Consider the following 19,933-nt stretch of genomic DNA (forward strand, 5'->3'; position numbering starts at 1 on the left):
TTTAAAATAAATCGATATATTATAGATTTTTTGTCAAAGTTTTGTTGTTGTTTTGTTGTTGGTATTTTTAGTTAACTGTAATACACAAAATACAGTATGAAACATACACAGCATTTTAAAAAACTCCTTTCCACTAACAAACATTATAAAGTAGGTTTTTTTTTAGAAAATTACAGCTATGGCTAATACAAACACATATATAAATGTTTCAAGAATTACCGTTTAATTATAGAATGGTACAACTCTTATTAATGTGTATTACTCTTGAAAATAGTATAATTTACATGATGATGTTTCGTAAGTACAAGAATGATATCAATTTCTTTCTATAATCTGATTAATTGCCTGTGTTATAAGAAGGCATATATTTAGGTATACAATCAAAAAATAATGAAACATAATCACCATCATACAGTGTTATTACCTCATTGATACATATTAATATGTCTATACATGTACATACATACAAATACAAAATGCAATGGTATACAACAACGTTGTTTACCAAACGTATGGAGTGAGTGAGTGGCTGAGCGGTTAAGACAGTGGAACCGTAATTAAGTAGCCATAACATCGGCAGGGGTTCGAGGCTTACTCGCTCCATGGTTCATGTGGTAGAACGAGTCTTCTCGGATAAGGACTATAAACCGTAGGTCCAGTGTACACATAGCTCATGCGCACTTTAAAGAACCTAGTACATCTTTCGAAACGAGTAGGGGGTTACCCCGGTGTACTAGTCCACATAATCACAGCCACTGTGCAAATTGGGACTGGACCGTTTTGGGCCTGTTCGTAGGGGTTGAAAATACCAGCTTATTCCCGATTTCCGTTCGCGTGATCCATTTAACTTTTGCCTCAGGCTACAAAAAATTCGAGGCAAAATGTTCACCAAATTTGCAGGTTATTTAAGCGATAATCCAATTATACTCGGCCTTCGAGGATAATAAATCTCCGATAGAGGCAATGTGTCAAATTTTGCTGCCTAGGCCCGTCATTTCTCCTACGAAGCTCTTCCATACACGCTTCGAGAGCGATCGTCAGCTGGTGCTGTCCTTGTTGGTGTAGACCGCTTAGTAGGCCTAGCTGGTCGGTGGTGTTTCCGTCGTGTAACATTGGGCTCAAATTCTTCGTCAAGGAGTAAAATAATGGTCGTCAGTTGAAGGCATATTTCGGCAGGATTATCGGCGTTAAGAGGCATAAGGTTTGTCGCAAGGATAAAAGGTAGCAAGTAATTGTTATTGTAAAGAAAGATCGCGAGTAAAAAATATACAACACGAAACTAGAGTGCGAAAATGGGGTCGTAGGTTGTAAAGACAACTGACCTTAAAACGTAATTTCTGGTTTGTGATTCGTCGATTAAGCATTTAAGCGGTTAAATATTCCAAGTACGAACAACGCTTAACTGAGTTAGTAAGAAGTCGAATAAATAAAAAATTAAAAATTAAAAAAAAAGGTATCAACGTTTTGTTTTTATTGACATTCTTGTTTACACTAACATTTATTATTCCAACTGTGATTAACTATTTGCTAGCTACATTTGTTACCAAATACCATAATACCAGGTGAAACTTTCTACACTAGATTAATTGATCCGATGCGTACTGTCCAATATTTTAACTTAAAAACAAAATTTAAATTTATCAATATCACAAAAAAAAAACTGTCCAAAAATGGAATATATTTAATTCCTTATTCATCACTATCTTTAAAAAATATTGAAAATCCAAAGTTTGTTTTTTTTTATTTTTTATTTATTTCTAAATCAAACCAACAACAAAACCAAAACAAGAAATATAAGAACTAGAGTGATAATATAAATATTACCTTAATATAAAAACCAAAGCTATATTATAACATTATTTTCCTCAGTGTGTGATTCCTCATGGTCATCATCATCGATCTGAAGAAGCAGTGCCCCACTAATCTGACGTCGACAAAAGTCTGTTTTAAGTTTCTTCAAAAAATCAACTGAAAACGAGAGCAAACAAATAATTTAATAAAAAGTACCCAGAAACTATTTGTTTTATAAGCAATTGGCTAAATCTGGTGGTTTGATAGGCCTATATATTCATTATATACATTCGCTTAATTCCTTACCAATTACGATCAGCATGATAGAAACATTCAGCATAATTAGAATAACGGGAGTTATCTTGTGTAGCAAACCAATGACGTCATCTCCATTGACATTTTGATCCACGTTTACAATCGCCCCAATGGATAGATTGACAACGATAAAGACAAGAGTCAACAATTGAAATCTTTGCTCGGATTTCTCTTTCATTGGCTGAAGGTACAAATGCAATACAATAAAGATGACAGTAAAAAACAATGAGTATGACAAACTTGATGACACGTCATCTTTTAAGTTGGAAATGAGTGCCAACAGAGCCTTGTTGTACAGCTCAAATGATTCCCAAAACCAAAATGTGTGCTTGTATTGTCCACAAAAGAACCTCACACCAATCATCCGTCCTTGATCTTGGTTTTCTTCATGTTGATCACAATGTACATGTAGACAGTATAGCATAAGAACTATTACCAATGGGAAGCCAATGATGTATGTTAAAGAAACGTAAACAAGTGTTTTGTTGACTTCATATGTAGATCCATTATTTTGGTCAAGATCAATCGAGTAGTCTGACGTTAGTACTGTTTTATTGACATTACCATCTTCTGTAACGTTATATAAACGAATTGACCATGGTCCAACCGCCATGATGTCTGCACATGTATTTGCATATGTAAGGTAAAGAAGTAGCATTGACACAACGATACATTTGTCACGTGTGCGGCTCTTAGTTATTACCCCATGACACGTATGCCACGTATAAAACATAAGGTAAATAGCGGACATAGTTATTACTATGAAAACAGGTGTGCAAATAGCAACTTGAAGTGACGAATATGCATTCCAAGATTTAAGTAAACATCTTGGGCTTAGCATACTAATATATCTTATGACGTCAAAATACTCAAGTATTCTACCAGCAAATTCATAGCTTTTAGGCCAGTGAATTTCAGTTACTTCTGACAGTATACCTAAAACCTGATAGAAGTTTATAGAAATTTTTAAATATGTCACAAATGAATCTAGTTTTGTTTGTCGCTGGTGGTCGGTGTTCCTTTGTTGTAATCTCCAAATGAGACATATAACTCCAATCGTTACAAAAATAACACACATAAATATGACAACAGTTAGGAGAGGGCCTTGGCATTTGTGACATTCGTTAAATAACTGATAATATCCTTTTGAACATGCTGCACAAAGCCAACCAGTGTATCCTTTAGCACAAGTGTCATTTAATTCCAATCCAATGCTACAACTATTATTTCCTAGAGGACACAGGTGAATTTGTGGTAATGGACCTTTGTATACAGCATATTTTAGTTGGTTTGGATCGTCAATGGGAAAATTGTAGTTTTTTAAATTATTTATAAATGTGTTGTACGCCGACAAACAAGAACTTTTGTTTTGTTCTTCATCTACAATACAATCACCAGGAAAATCCCAGGACCACCAGTATCCACGTGTTAGATTCATATATCCTTCATTACACGTGACGCCCTCCGGACAAGGCATACATGGACCAAACCGATCAGTTCTATGGAACTTGTCGAGGCAATAACAAGCATTTAGATTAGCAAATGCACTTGTATTGGTTCCAGATGGACACGTCTGGCAATCCGCGATAGAAGCTGCTCCTGCATTTTCTGAAAAACTTCCAATAGGACATTGTTGACAGGTCTCTCTATAATCAATCTTTCCCATAACTCCGCGTTTTTCTTGATAGAAGCCACCTGCAACGACGAGATAATAATGTTTGCTAAATTTAAATAAATATGTCAAATGTAAATATTATTTGCTATTTAACTGAAAACAATTTGATGTCATTTAAAATGTTGGACATAAATTAATTAATAAATGCCATAAATTACCTGGAGGGCATTTTTTACATGATGTTTCACGTTTCGACATTATTTTGTATGTTCCCTTTTGGCATGGACTGCATATTCTCGTTTCTGAATTACACGTCATACCAGTACCCAGATAAATATACCTTAATATCTCTTCAGAAATGTCTACATTGATGTCTGTATCTTCAGTAACACAAATACTAGTAAACAATAAATTATAATAACAATAAGTTTTGCAAAAATTGTTGTCTTAGTATAAACATAGGTACTATAACTGATAAATTGCAAAAGTCCGCAGTGACTTGTCTAAATTTATATCTCATCAGGAGGAACTCAACGCACTTGGAGCATTTAAACTAAGAGATAGTTCACGTACATGTACGGCATACATTTGGCGTATATATTGCGTAGCATACGCCTTTATGTGAACTAAGCAGTATCGTTATTAACGCAATTACGCCACGGCGTTATTAATGACAGCTATATACCTATCTTAACGTACGCCAATAACTACAGCGAATCTTGAATAATTTTACCTTATTTCAAGATATTCATAATCAATTCATGTTTTACTGTTGTATTGTAAATGTTATTGCTGATATAAAAACAACTGAGCTATTTAGCTGCTCTCTGCTCTTCGATCTGAAAGCGCATGAAATGTTTAGGGTGAAATAAAACATTCACTTTTTTTCACAATGTATCCCACTTTATAATTTATTACAGATTAATTCAAAGTATTAAATAAAAGATTAATTAAACCCTGGTGGATAAAAAAAGATATTATGGAGTGGAGTACCATCAAGGTCATGCCCACAGATGGTTCTCGAATAACAGTAATTTCAGCGTAAAAAAAAAATGGCGATTTTCAAATTTACGCAATGCTTAGTTTGTCCTTCATATGAACGAATAAATGAACACGGTGATTTATGTAGTCAACCAAAATAAGCTCTTCATCAGTGCAAGTGAAGGAATTTGTATAACGTCATAGTATAAGAGCAGGCAAGTGCTCCCTGTGTCGACAGGAATCAAAGAAATAAAACAAAAGAAGACAGGATGGAGTCTGAATAAGAGTAGAAAACAAAGAAGGTAGCTTTGTAGAGATATAAACAATTTTTGAATGAAACTAAAAAACAGCTTAAATGGTGGTTAATATTGAAACTTAAATTTTGGTAGTCAATGGAATAATTTTACAGATCTGGGAGTATGTTCCTAATGTTAAGTCCAAAAGGTTTTGTGGTTTTAAGTTGTAATTCCCAGTGGTTATCTTTGTCTTTGTGAGTTTTGTCGCTCCATTCGACATCGTGGTCTATTGCAATAACTCTGAAATTTGCTATCGAGTGACCAGCTGAATTAAAATGTTCGGCTACAGGTTGATCAAGATTTAATGTTTTGATAGCTGATCTATGTTGTGTCATTCTCATGCGAAGAGTATTTTTTGTTTCTCCGACGTACTGTTTGCCACAAATATTACAGTATATGAGATAAATTACGTTTTTGGTTAGACTATTCGTCGTCGACACCACGAAGTGACACTAACCTCGTAATTGATAAAAACAGCGTTTCGGAAAAAACGCGATTGAAGAAACGAGATTCACAAAACACACGATTTCGTCCTCAAAAAAATGTCACTAAGAATTTTAATTTACATACATACAAAGCTAGACAATCCAGCTACCCATTACTTTTATTTAATTTTAATCACATTAATTAATTACCAAGTAAATTAAAGTTAAACTTTAGTGTCACTTCGTGAAACCGAAAAATTCATTTCCCTACGTAGTTTACGCTTACGAAGTGACACTAACGCAGTTAGAAATACGCGGTGAAATCGAATTTGCGTTTCACGAAGTGACACTAACGCAGTTAGTGTCACTTCGTGAAACGCAAATTCGATTTCACCGCGTATTTCTAGTGCGTTGGAAGTGACACTACTGTGTAATTCATAGCTTTCCAATGCAATGATCTTACATCATAACATTTATGCATGGTCCTTGATAAGTGAACACTATTATATATACATTACAAACATGCATGTCTCTTTTAAGCCATGCCTGCACTATCCGACTTGCTTCATCTTCCATTTCCATCAAATTTTTGCTCAAGAACCATAAGTCTTCCTTGTTTATTACATGGCCATCTCATAAGAGATGGCCATTTAATGTATTGTTTTCATTGATTTCCCTTTTGATTCTATTCATTTTTCCATTATTTTAGTTTGTTAGTTTTCATAAATTCTATTTATTTTCATTAAATTTTTAATTGTTGTATGTTATTGTCTTTTTAAATTCCATTTTTGTGAGGTTCTCTCTATTTAATGATCACCTTCGACTGGAAGAACCACCCTAGTAAAATATTGTTGAAATAAATAAAATCAACAATTTGATGTGCATATATGGACACTTTGGCATAATATCACTCCATATTTGGGCACATCAAATTTTTTTGTCAAACTAGTTTGATAGTGTAGAAAGGGATAGGTTATTTATAAATAAAACAACCACATCAAATAAATCTAAAAACATAGTTTGACCTACTTTAACACTTTTAATAAAAACATCAAATTACATAGACATATAAATAGGCCTATCTGGAATGTACAGTAAGCATAATGTACATCTTCATATTTTTTTCCATATTATTAAATATTATTTATTTTTTCAACATTGAACGATTAATAATTCAGTAATACAATTGGTACTTCAGCCAGTATTAATTTATATAAAAAATTATTCTCTATTGTTATAAATTATTTTAATGATTTATAACAATAGAGAATAATTTTTGTAAAAATATTGTATAAAGTATTTAAAAATACTTTATACAATATTTTTACAATACATTAGTTTTTTCTATTACCAGTATGTTTTTTAATTTATTCAATCCATTGTTCTGTGATGTAAACATCATCTAAAATGCTCATATAACATAAACACTTGCTACAGGCTGCCTACATACACCTCCCCCATTTGTAAACCTTGAACTTGATACCTTCTCCCTTAAATTGATGTAGATAGATTGCTTGTTGATCGAACAACAGCAACGTACATCAACAATGGTGTAACCTCCAATAGTAACGTACACCAACAATGACGTAACCTCCAACAGCTACGTACACCTACAATGGTGTAACCTCCAACAGCAACGTACACCAACAATGGTGTAACCTCCAATAGTAACGTACACCAACAATGGCGTAACCTCCAACAACAACGTACACCAACAATGGTGTAACCTCCAATAGCAACGTAACCACCAACAGTGGTGTAACCTCCGGCTCAACTATCCCTCCAATAGTAACACGACTAGTAGGCTGTACCCTCTGGCTCAACTATAACTCCAATAGCAACACAACCAGTAGGCTGTACCCTCTGGCTCAACTATAACTCCAATATTAACACAACCAGTAGGCTGTACCCTCTTGCTCAACTATAACTCCAATATTAACACTACCAGTCGGCTGTACCCTCTTGCTCAACTATAACTCCAATAGTAACACAACCAGTAGGCTGTACCTTCTGGCTCAACTATAACTCCAATAGTAACACAACCAGTAGGCTGTACCCTCTGGCTCCACTATAACTCTAATAGTAAAACAACCAGTAGGCTGTACCTTCTGGCTAAACTATAACTACAATAGTAACACAACCAGTAGGCTGTACCCTCTGGCTCAACTATAACTCCAAAAGTAACACAAAACGACGAAAAAAATCGCACTTACTCTTAACTGTTTTTATAATTCTCCTTTTTATTAGCCAAGTCTAGTTTTTCCCTTTAACAGTTTTGGTTTTGATCTCTCTAACTTTTCTACTTCTATTTCCACATCTGCTCTCCGCTATTCCTTTATTTCAACTCCCTGTATATCCGCCGCCCCCTATATTATTATCACCCCCTCCTAAAATGATCGGTCCCCAAAATAATCACACACAAAAAAACAAAGCAACATTATGTAAAACATAAACGGCGAGACTACCTAGCTACTTATTGTTCGTAACGTAAGGTTTGTGGAGGTACAGGCGTACTTCCCTGATCACCGGGCTCCTCTGGGGCAGTAAGCAACGGGCCTTCCTTAGGCATCTCGGGCCGTTGGATTTCTCCGTCCACTTCTTCTGGGACTCGACTGTTGGTGTCTCGGTACCTTCGGCGACGGCTTCCTGTGTCACCCGAACCAACGAACTCTCTTCTCCTGGGGGAATATCCCAGAGGGCAATCTCCTCACCCTCATATGGCTTCATTTGGTCCACATGTACGAACTTTGATTTCTTTCTCGGTCCTTCTTGAATCCGGTACACCACCTCAGATAGCTTCTTGATAATTAGGTATGTCCCATGCCACTTACATTGAAGTTTCGGTGATCTCCCTACAGTTTTTGCTCCAGACCCATGCTCCCATTTTCGGCCAGAAATAACGCTGGAACAATTTTCCTGTCGTTTTAACCACTCATAAGTGTCCACCAGTCTTTTCCCCATGGAGCTCTTCGAGAACAGGAGACCGCATTGATTCAGGAAGCACCAGTCGCCAGGTTATTCCTTTACCATCGTCGGATTCCCACCGGCGATATAACACATCATCTCTTACTTCCAACAAGTTCCAGTTCTGCCAGTAACTCTTCTTGTAATCAGCTTGTAACCCGGCGATCTCTTCGAACTTTGGTCGGGGCTCTCTTCTCTCTAGGAATCACATGACCCATCGAATGACATCATCTGTCATCTGGGACTGTTGGATGTCTGCGTTCTTCCACGTCGGCTGAAATTGGACTAGCCGTAATGAAGACCTTCCTCTGGCTTCTTCCATCTCCACTTCTACCGCCTTCCAGGCCAACTCTTTCTTACTCGCCATCGTCTCGTCAATTCCACACGACACACACGGTTTTCTGGACAGCCCATCTGCATTGCCATGTTTTTAACATGGGACGGTGGACGATCTTTATCTTTCGCATCGTTATCCAACTCCACTTGCCAGTATCCTAAAGCCAAGTCCAGTGTCGAAAACCATTTGGCACCCGAAAGCGCATCTAAGGAGTTGTTGATTCTAGGGATTGGGTAAGCGTCCTTGATCGTAACTGAGTTCAGCCACCGGGGAGACGTCTTGGAAGCTAGCTAATAAAGACGCCACCTGCATGTGGTATTGCGGCTCTAAAGCGGTCACGCTTTGGCCTAAAAAGTCCTCCAGGTGTTCTGGGAAAGATCGCTGTCGGGGCTCAGCATCCTCCGGATGAGGGGTACGAGTTTCAACCTGGTCTGAAGATACCGGATACAGCTTTCCGAATGTCGTCCCAGCGCGTAGTATCCTCTTTTTGACACCTGGAATAAAGATTCGTAGTGGTAGTGCCTCCTGCTTTGCATTCACTACCGTTCTCGCCATAATGAATCCTTGTCCAGCTAGCTCTTCTTCACGATATGGCTCTATCAGGCCTGTCTCCGTGTTGGTAGGTTGTGTCTGGATTCGTCTCAGGTTTATGTGTTCGTGCCCTGGCAAGATAACCGTAGTGTCTCGTACGATTATGTTAGGTGAGAATCGTGTCTCATCAGATCCTAGCAGTTCGATCACACCTCTCCACCCACCTTCAGTTGTAGCCTACAAAGGTCTAGTGCCGCTTCTGTGCCTAGTAGGTAATTCATCCCTAGTACTCCCGAGACTTTTAAATCTGCGAACACTACTTCCGTCACCCTAAAAGTGTGGCCAACTTGTAACCCTACCCAGGTACGTCCTATAGTGTTTAAACGAATGCCGTCCGCTTGTTGGCATTCTCGTAAATCTCGTCTGAACTCCGGTCGGCATTCCGTCGATATTTCGTAGTACGATCGGGATGATAGTACTGTATCCGATGCTCCAGCATCAACTAGTAGTGTTGTTCTCGTCCCGTTGACAGTGGCTCCTACGTATAGAACTTCGCTAGGGTGGTATTTGGAGTATTCTGGTTTTTTTTTTCAAGTTGGTTTACTGTTTGGGTGGAGGTGTGGTTTGTGGTTTGTGCGAAGGAGTAGCTCCTCTTTTTCTTTGGTTCACTGGGCCTTCGATCTCTTCCAGTCTCTTCTCGACCCCTTGAGTCGGCTGCTCTTCATTTCCCGAATCCGTCACTCTGTTTCGGCACTGTCTGGCGAGATGGCCCTTCTGTTGGCAATTATAACAGACACTCTTACGCACTCTCTCCTGTCTTTCATCTCTTGTTTCCCATGGTTTACCCCGCCTCCTCGTCGTCTGTTGTTCTGTCGAGTGGGGCAGCATGCGTACCTCTACCTGTGACATCCATCTCTCCATTCTTTCTTCAAAATCTTCCTGCCTTTGGTGAGGTTCGTTTGTGATCGGCCGTAGGTATTTCGGGGTGCTCGTGGGTGCCGTTGCTCTTCCAGCTTGAGGAAACTGTCCATGGATAGCGCTGCTCCAAGGGCATCATCCAGTGTGGCCGGAGACGCTTTGAAAATTCCTTCTCTAATCTCTGCTCTTCCCACGGTGTCACCAAGGTGTCTTTTTGCCAACCGTTCTACTCCTGCTTTCGGAAATTCCGGGTATGCCAGGTTGGATAACTCTCGGATGGCCTGCCCGAGCTCATGTAATGTCTCGTTGGGTTTCTGTCTCCTGAGTCTCAGTTCCATTATGAAGTTTTCTGTTTTCTTTTCTGGACCAAATCTGTGTTCCAAGGCCGCTATCAGTTAAACATAGGTTAACTCTCGCTCTGGGGCCACAGCCAGTACCTTCAAGGCAGGTCCTTTTAGGCTGGCTTTGAGGAATGCTCCGGCTTGTTCCGATCCTCAATCCATCCGTTCGCCTCCACGCAGTCGCAAAAGTGTTGGAGATAATCACTGCAAGGCGCCTTTCCTTCAAACCTATCTGGGTGTATGACTGGTTTCTGGCATCAGAGTTTCTTTCCAACCCTCTTCTGCATCGCTTCCGCTCCGTGTCAACGGCCAGGGTGGGGTAAAGGTGTCAACTTCGGTCGGCTGCGACCTTCTTTTTCCTGTCGACTTTCCAACAGGGGACCCTAATATCTCCAAACTATCGGCCTCCTCTGTCCTCTGTTCCAAACTATCTCTCGCTAAAGGTGCACGTCCGCTACCACCAGTATTTCTCCTCCAATACTGGAGCTTAACGGCTGCGCCAGGTCCATGTCCGTCACCTCGTTCTACAGTCGGTTTATCTCCTCTGAATAGCATCTAATGACTCTTGTAATTGTTCGATCGTGTGAGTAATTCCTTCCGCAACACGACCAATCCCACTGCTGCCACAAATGTAACGGAAATCTGTTCTTGGGTTTTTTCCCTTTGGGGAGGATCTGTGGATACCACGGTCCACTCGAATAAAACAAACAATCAATTACAATTTCTGGAGTGACCTCCTTTATTCTTTTATGATTCAAAATTATTGGTAACAACCGATTAAAATAATTAATTAGATTAGTTTTGCTATTACGCCGGACTTGAAACAACAGCGTAACCACCAGTAATGACGTAACCTCCAATAGCAACGTAACCACAAACAATGGCGTAACCTCCAACAGCAACGTACACCAACAATGGCGTAACCTCCTAGAAATTGCATTTTATTTGCCAGGAATTTGTATGATTTATTTCTTTTTTATTTTTAAATGCGCCTTGAGCACTCTGGAGTGGTATGTGCGCTATAAAAATCTTATTATTATTATTATTATTATTATTATTATTATTATTATTATTATTATTATAATAGCAACGTACACCAACAATGGCGTAACTTCCAACAGCAACGTACACCAACAATTGCGTAACCTCCAACAGCAACGTACACCAACAATGGCGTAACCTCCAACAGCAACGTACACCAACAATTGCATAACCTCCAACAGCAACGTACACCACCAACAATGGCACAACCTCCAACAGCAACGTACACCATCAATCACGTAACCTCTAACAGCAACGTACACCAACAATGGCGTGATATCCAACAGCAACGTACACCAACAATGGTGTAACATCCAATAATAACGTACCCCAACAATGGCGTAACCTCAAACAGCAACGTACACCAACAATGGTGTAACCTCCAACAGCAAATACACCACCAACAATGGCGCAACCTCCAACCGCAACGTACACCAACAATGGCGTAATCTCCATCAGCAACGTACACCAACAATGGTGATTAAATTAATTAATTAAATTTCAGTATATCACCGGGCGGTTTAGAATTAATGTTCATTGCCTGATGTGTTTATATTATATAAAGTATCTCTTCGGAGATCCCGCCTCGTGAATAAAAATACTGAAAGATGAGGGCGTATCAATTTGATCTCTGGTGCGCGTGCGTACAACTGAGGACTAGTGCTGTTCCACCGTACCACGCCGAGAATGTTAAAGAGTCGCTATCCAATCGAGTTTGAACAATACCATGAAAGCCCCAGTGGTCTAATGGTTAGGACATCTGCATATCAAGCAGGCGGTCCGAGTTCGAGTCTCAGTTGGGGCGACTTTTTCTTATTCTCACAGATTTCCTCATCTTTATCGTTTCAAATTAATTAATTAAATTTCAGTATATCACCGGGTGGTTTAGAATTAATGTTCATTGCCTGATGTGTTTATATATATATATAAGTATCTCTTCTGAGATCCCGCCTCGTGAATAAAAATACTGAAAGATGAGGGCGTATCAATTTAATCTCTGGTGCGCGTGCGTACAACTGAGGACTAGTGCTGTTCCACCGTACCACGCCGAAAATGTTAAAGAGTCGCTATCCAATCGAGTTAGAACAATACCATGAAAGCCCCAGTGGTCTAATGGTTAGGACATCTGCATATCAAGCAGGCGGTCCAAGTTCGAGTCTCGGTTGGGGCGACTTTTTCTCATTCTCACAGATTTCCTCATCTTTATCGTTTCAAATTAATTAATTAAATTTCAGTATATCACTGGGCGGTTTAGAATTAATGTTCATTGCCTGATATTTTTATATATATAAAACTATCTCTTCGGAGATCCCGCCTCTTGAATAAAAATACTGAAAGATGAGGGCGTATCAATTTGATCTCTGGTGCGCGTGCGTACAACTGAGGACTAGTGCTGTTCCACCGTACCACGCCGAGAATGTTAAAGAGTCGCTATCCAATCGAGTTTGAACAATACCATGAAAGCCCCAGTGGTCTAATGGTTAGGACATCTGCATATCAAGCAGGCGGTCCGAGTTCGAGTCTCGGTTGGGGCGACTTTTTCTCATTCTCACAGATTTCCTCATCTTTATCGTTTCAAATTAATTAATTAAATTTCAGTATATCACCGGGCGGTTTAGAATTAATGTTCATTGCCTGATGTGTTTATATATACATATCATTAATTCTAAACCTCCCGGTGATATACTGAAATTTAATTAATTAATTTGAAACGATAAAGATGAGGAAATCTGTGAGAATGAGAAAAAGCTCCAACCGAGACTCGAACTCGGACCGCCTGTTTGATATGCAGATGTCCTAACCATTAGACCACTGGGGCTTTCATGGTATTGTTCGAACTCGATTGGATAGCGACTCTTTAACATTCTCGGCGTGGTACGGCGGAACAGCACTAGTCCTCAGTTGTACGCACGCGCACCTGAGATCAAATTGATACGCCCTCATCTTACAGTATTTTTATTCACGAGGCGGGATCTCTGAAGAGATACTTTTATATATATAAACAAATCAGGCAAAGAACATTAATTCTAAACCGCCCGGTGATATACTGAAATGTAATTAATTAATTTGAAACGATAAAGATGAGGAAATCTGTGAGAATGAGAAAAAGTCGCCCCAACCGAGACTCGAACTCGGAACGCCTGCTTGATATGCAGATGTCCTAACCATTAGTCCACTGGGGGCTTTCATGGTATTGTTTGAACTCGATTGGATAGCGACTCTTTAACATTCTCGGCGTGGTACGGCGGAACAGCACTAGTCCTCAGTTGTACGCACACGCACCAGAGAATATATATATATATATATAGATTCGTTGAGTCAGCAAATGTGCTCAATTGAAATCAAGAGCGAATATATATTTATGAATTAGATAGAACACGGGCGTCTATTTCACGGTGTTTCACGTTAAACGATCTTATATATATATATATATTATATATAACTCATGATTTGCAAAATATGATTTACGTTAGTACCTACCTACATTATAATTAACAAAAAATAAATAAGTACTTTACGTTTTTATATTTTTTTCAATACCATTCGGGAGTGATTGTAGTCCACCGCAGTTCAGATATCTAAATAAAGATAAGGTTGTATTAAGTACATGCGAGTTCAGTGACATAATGGAAAATGATGATACTAATAGTTTTAGATAATGAACAAGATAGTTACGAAATAATGTGTTTTTTTTTCCTTACATTGTTCCATTTTCTTTCATATTTGACAAAGCATTTTCCCCGATCTTGTCTAATTTATTGTCAAATAGATATCTGAAAAAAAAATGTCATTAGTTTGAAATATCTTTGTTTTGGTTAGGTTTCTAATTAATTAAAACGTCTATAACACAGATCAAAAATGTATTATTTTACTTATTTTAAAATAGTAACAAATCTCACATGTATTTCAGCGTTTTACCATTGGTTGTTAATGTTTGATAGGTAATGTTAGCAATTTCATTCCCATAAAGGAAGCTGGAGAAAAAAATAATGAACACATGAATGACTTTATCATTTAAGTTCAACGGCGTCATCGTCATAATCGTCGTCATCATCATCATAATCATCGTCATCGTCATCAGCATCGTCTGATATGTAAATAGCAGCTCTAAAAATTAAAAAAAATGTTTGCTCGCTTTACGTCAAAATAGCATTTACTATTCTTAAAATGTTCCAGTGCTTTTCTTTAAAACATACAAATGCTGCATGCAACTTTCAGGTAATCTATAAAAAAAAACACGGATAACTTTTTTCTATTGAATAGTGTAGAAAGTTATTTAACGTGCACTATTATGTACACGGGACCAATATTGTAATTAACTTACAGAAACTGAAGATTAGTTCCACTAAATGCCCCTTCTTCTATAGAGGTAATGCTGTTTCCCATTAGCATTCTAACAAAAAATTATTATAGATTAAGCATTGTTTTAGATAGGTTTGAAGACTAAAACATTATGTTTTAAATGAAGCTTTTAAAGGAATTATAACTTGTTTAGATTATTTTTCATGAGCAAGACATGTACACGTTTTAAATCCATATCTGAGAAGACGTTTTCCACCACCAGTATTTTGGTGAAGGAGAGTCTTGTCTTTCTTAAACATTCGTCAATCGAAATGATGATTATACTTACAGCCTCTCAAGGGATTCCATATCAGAAAAGATATTTTTGGAAATGTGCTGAATTTTATTTTTGTGTAATAGTATGTTCTGAACTGGAGGTATCCGGCCGTCTTCTAATGATGTCAGATTGTTCCAGCTTAAATCTCTAAAAGATACACAGTGCGTAAGAAGGCATCAAAATAATGTATTGCCGATTGTTTGACTGAACAAAATACGTAACTACTGTGGTATCATAATACTAACAAAAGGTCACTCATTAGATTATTAGACTTAAGTGGACTAGGTACAGGAGTTGACACTTAAGAATGACGGATCTTCAATTAGACTCTAAAAAGAAACATTTTTGCATTTGTTTTACATGTGTACTCATTATGTTAATTAATTCTAGGTGGGACATATATTGACTTTTGACCCTTTCTTAAGGGGTCATGGTACAGGATTTGGCACTTAAGAATGACGTTTTCTCAGTTAGGTAAATGTACTTATTGTATTGTCAAAAGTTTCATCGATGTACTCGACCATGCTAATTAAAATGCTAATTAGCCTCAGACCTTTTGTACTCGCAATGCTAAACAAATCTTCATAGGCTGCCGGATTAATATTAAAACAGTAAGACCTAAAGAGACAACATTTAATATTGGTAGAGCATTTCATAAATTTGCGATTAAGTGAGTTGCTTCTAATACACAAAGATATGAACTGACTATAAATGCATTCGCCTTTATCTTTCAGTATATTAAACTCTCTAAATTGTCCGGTGATAAATCAAGATATCAGGTTTGTAATTTTGTTTTAGTTATTATCCTTCCAAATTGAATATTATATAATTTGATTTTACGACTGTGGGTCACATGGCGTGCAATAGTACGAACTATTAAACGATCGTTTAATAGTACTTTTTCGTGTACAAAAAAAAACCTTTTTGCGTTTGGGAAAATATTTTGTTTATATTATTGATTTTGATGCCACCTAGTTCGTACTTTCGCCGCGATTTGAATGTTATGACTGGTTTTCCGCAAAGGAAGTACTTTTCTAGACAGATATATGTACTAATTTAGATCAAAAATGCACTTATTAGTTTTATATCATTTGTAGGATTTTGATTAATTAATAGGAACATCCCTACAAGACGTGGAATCGTCGGAAAAACATAATTAGCCTAGATGAGTAACAGTTGTCTGTCAAAGTTGCCTTCCAGCCTAGGCCTAGCTAGTACTAGCCTTGGCCTAGGCCTGTTGGTATTATGCTAAGCCTAGTCTAGGCGTTTTAGCCTTGCTAGGCCAAGGATTGTTCCGTCGTTTGTTGACAAAGTTAACACTAACGTAGGTGTGTTTATAAAATCCATATAAATATAAAATTTAATATAATATTATTAAAATCAAAATGTTACTGTTTTAATCAATGTGACTCAAATGTAGCCCTTAGCTTGGGCTATATTTTATTTGATTAACATGACATGAATCTATTTAGATGTTACATGAAACAAATAGTAAATGTTTTATATTTGTGTAATGAAATAATGGCATTTTGTGAATGATGAAGGGTTAAAAATTACCTTTCATCATTCACCTTAAGCTATTATTTGTACCATTACACTCATAAACATTCATTATTTGTTTACCATTTATTATGTATTGAATGTACTACCACCAGTTCAAAAGATTGTAAGTTACCAACAAAAGAAAAAGAACATAAACACTTACAGTAAAAATTCTATTCGTGAGTTAACAATGTTTGGTAGTTCCGTAAGTTGGTTGTTCGTAAATTGTCTACGTAAAGAATCATTTAATGCACTGTATTAATAATGACTTTTCCTTCTTTTACGATATCATAATCATTATAACGAATACGTTTAATTAATAAGATTATAATAATATCTAAAACAAATTCTGGTTTTACAGGTGTATACTAAAATGTGTTACTGTGGAGAAGTGAGACAATTTATAACTACAAAACTGTATATAAATCTTTTATTTTTGCATTACTGTTTATTTATTATAAAAAAAATGCTTATATAAGATTATTTTAAAATTGGTTTACGCATGCACCAAACTCACAGTAGACGGATAGTGTCCACAGCAACGAAGGCATCCTTATCTATAAATCGAATTTTGTTTTCTGCGAGTGAGCTATAAAAAAATACATAAATAACTTGTAAGAATACTTTGCATAGAATAATATACATTGGTTGTAAAACATTTGCTCCATCATCTTTCCAAATAACTATCGATAGTAAAATTAATTATGCCTAAATTGATTTCATTTTTTTTTTACATTTAGAAAAAAGCAAAATTAACCAAAAGTTAATTGATATTCGACGATGGTTAGCTTAGCAGTGAGGAAATACTTACATCTCTTTAAAATATTTTCCTTGAAAAGCTCTTGCTGGTATGCTCTGCAGACTGTTTCCAAATAAAAATCTAGGACAACATTATTCCAAAATTATAAACACATTTGAAGTGAAACTGCAAGCAAATCTTTGAAAGACCATGGCGATTGACTTAGGTTTCTTAGTAAAGTAAACACTATTATGAAATTTGTCAAAACGTCATAATTATGCATATATCTCGATTGCCTTTTATAGAACAAGATTTACTATTTTGTTTACCATACGAGCCATTACGATAAAATAAATAAAATTTAAATTAAATTAAATGCAAATACAAGTATATAGTCCAGGAGCTTATGTCGAAAAAAAGGCACTTGTAGAATGTTGATGTTAATTGTCGGCACCAACGTTTTTCTGACTCAGAAAAACTTTGGTGCCATTTTTTTCGACCATGGCAAGTGGCCACCATTTTGAAACCTACGTTTTTTTTTTACCTAATTTAAGGTAAAAAACTACATTTTATGTAAAAATTAATATAAATACTCATGTTGTATGTTTACGAAACAAATATAAAAGTATTCATTTTTAGTTAAATCCCCAAGACCTGAAAATGTTGTCGTTTTGTAAAAATAATGTAGATATACATATAATTTTAAAAACATTAAACCAAGTCTTGTCTTAAATGTACGTTCTAAGGTTAATTATGTTCAAAAGATAACGGTAACGTACGAACATCGTACGCTTGCTATAATGCTTAGCCCGACGTTGTCTCATTGCTGAAATAATTTTCTTTCCTTTTTTTGGCAGAATCCGTTAATACAAAATGGAAGAAGACCTGGTATTTTCGCAGAAAAGTTATGGTTCTCTTATTTGTTTTCACGATCGCTGACCGAAACTGATCGCATCCATATCAACATGAAAATATCAATGCCTTGTGGGATTTAGCGGGCCGATTAAATTATTAGAATCAACTTATTTTTCACATTTTTAACAGTTTAAAGACGAAAAAAGTTATAAAAATAGGATCATATAGTATTTATTTTTACATAAAATGTAGTTTGTGACCTTAAATTAGGTCGAAAAAAAGGTAGGTCATAGGGCTTTAACACATTGTTACAGTAATAAACTCACTTATTTTAAACTTGAAATAATGTGTATAGCTATATTATCTATAGACAAAATTTAAACTTTCTAGAAAATGGTGTGATGAATGTAGAAACTATATGTACAGCTGTACTAAGTATAAAATATATATATATAAATAAAAAATATATATAATATATATATATATATATATATATATATATAAATCATACTGTAAATTATAGAAACAGTGCTCATATTCGGAACATGATCTCATAATCGCGTCGAGCATAGCTCATTGGCGAAAGTTCCATATTTTTTTTTTTAGTTGTATGACAAAATGTCTCTGGCTGGATTCGAACCTGCAACCTCTCGCTTACAGGGCGAGTATCATACCACTAGACCACAGAGCCATGTATGGTATTATCACAGATTTTCACCCACCAGATACATTCTCTCATACAACAAACGCCCTCACAATCAGTGGAGGCTTAACAAGTCAGAATAAATTCCAACTTTTAATTCGCAACGGTTTTTTTAAATAATATTGTGTATATGTAAATCAATGATGTTGCGTAGCACTGTGTAAATTATATATAAATCATACTGTAAATTATAGAAACAGTGCTCATATTCGGAACATGATCTCATAATCGCGTCGAGCATAGCTAGCTCATTGGCGAAAGTTCCATATTTTTTTTTTTTAGTTGTATGAAAAAATGTCTCTGGCTGGATTCGAACCTGCAACCTCTCACTTACAGGGCGAGTATCATACCACTAGACCACAGAGCCTCCACTGATTGTTAGGGCATTTGTTGTATTAGAGAATGTATCTGGTGGGTGAAAATCTGTGATAATACCATACATGGCTCTGTGGCCTAGTGGTATGATACTCGCCCTGTAAGCGAGAGGTTGCAGGTTCGAATCCCGCCAGAGACAAATACGGAACTTTCGCCAATGAGCTATGCTCGACGCGATTATGAGATCATGTTCCGAAAATGAGTACTGTTTCTATAATTTACAGTATGATTTATATATATATATATATATATTGACTTTTTCTCATTCTCACAGATTATATATATATATATATATATATATATATATATATATATAAATCAATGATGTTGCGTAGCACTGTGTAAATTATATATAAATCATACTGTAAATTATAGAAACAGTGCTCATATTCGGAACATAATCTCATAATCGCGTCGAGCATAGCTCATTGGCGAAAGTTCCATATTTTTTTTTTATTTTTTTTTTAGTTGTATGAAAATATGTCTCTGGCTGGATTCGAACCTGCAACCTCTCGCTTACAGGGCTAGTATCATACCACTAGACC

At 36.6% G+C, this 19,933-nt stretch overlaps 1 protein-coding gene and 1 non-coding gene across 2 annotated transcripts; one reads left to right on the plus strand and one right to left on the minus strand.

The window, feature by feature from the left end:
- On the minus strand, positions 1-17,588 carry LOC140049413 (uncharacterized). Its single transcript, XM_072094292.1, has 11 exons — positions 17,528-17,588; positions 17,234-17,305; positions 16,880-16,945; positions 15,187-15,321; positions 14,881-14,949; positions 14,456-14,530; positions 14,258-14,329; positions 14,075-14,134; positions 3,940-4,118; positions 2,098-3,801; positions 1-1,968 (listed from the first exon to the last, which is right to left on the minus strand). Exons 4-11 carry the CDS (start codon positions 15,204-15,206, stop codon positions 1,844-1,846), a joined length of 2,304 nt encoding a protein of 767 aa, XP_071950393.1. The 5' UTR covers positions 15,207-15,321; positions 16,880-16,945; positions 17,234-17,305; positions 17,528-17,588; the 3' UTR covers positions 1-1,843.
- On the plus strand, positions 13,019-13,090 carry Trnad-auc (transfer RNA aspartic acid (anticodon AUC)). Its single transcript has one exon. It is a non-coding gene; the product is annotated as a tRNA-Asp (tRNA).
- Positions 17,589-19,933: the final 2,345 nt, after the last annotated feature.

Source organism: Antedon mediterranea, chromosome 1 (assembly GCF_964355755.1).
Source record: "Antedon mediterranea chromosome 1, ecAntMedi1.1, whole genome shotgun sequence".
In the NCBI taxonomy this organism is placed as follows: domain Eukaryota; kingdom Metazoa; phylum Echinodermata; class Crinoidea; order Comatulida; family Antedonidae; genus Antedon; species Antedon mediterranea.

Excerpts from the sequence above, each read along its gene's own strand:
- LOC140049413 (XM_072094292.1), bottom strand. The coding sequence starts at position 15,206 with ATGGAATCCCTTGAGAGGCT. Across the intron at positions 14,330-14,455 it reads GGTAAAACGCTGAAATACAT|ATATCTATTTGACAATAAAT; the intron begins GTGAGATTTGTT and ends TTTTTTTTTCAG. Across the intron at positions 14,135-14,257 it reads ATGAAAGAAAATGGAACAAT|ATATCTGAACTGCGGTGGAC; the intron begins GTAAGGAAAAAA and ends ATCTTTATTTAG.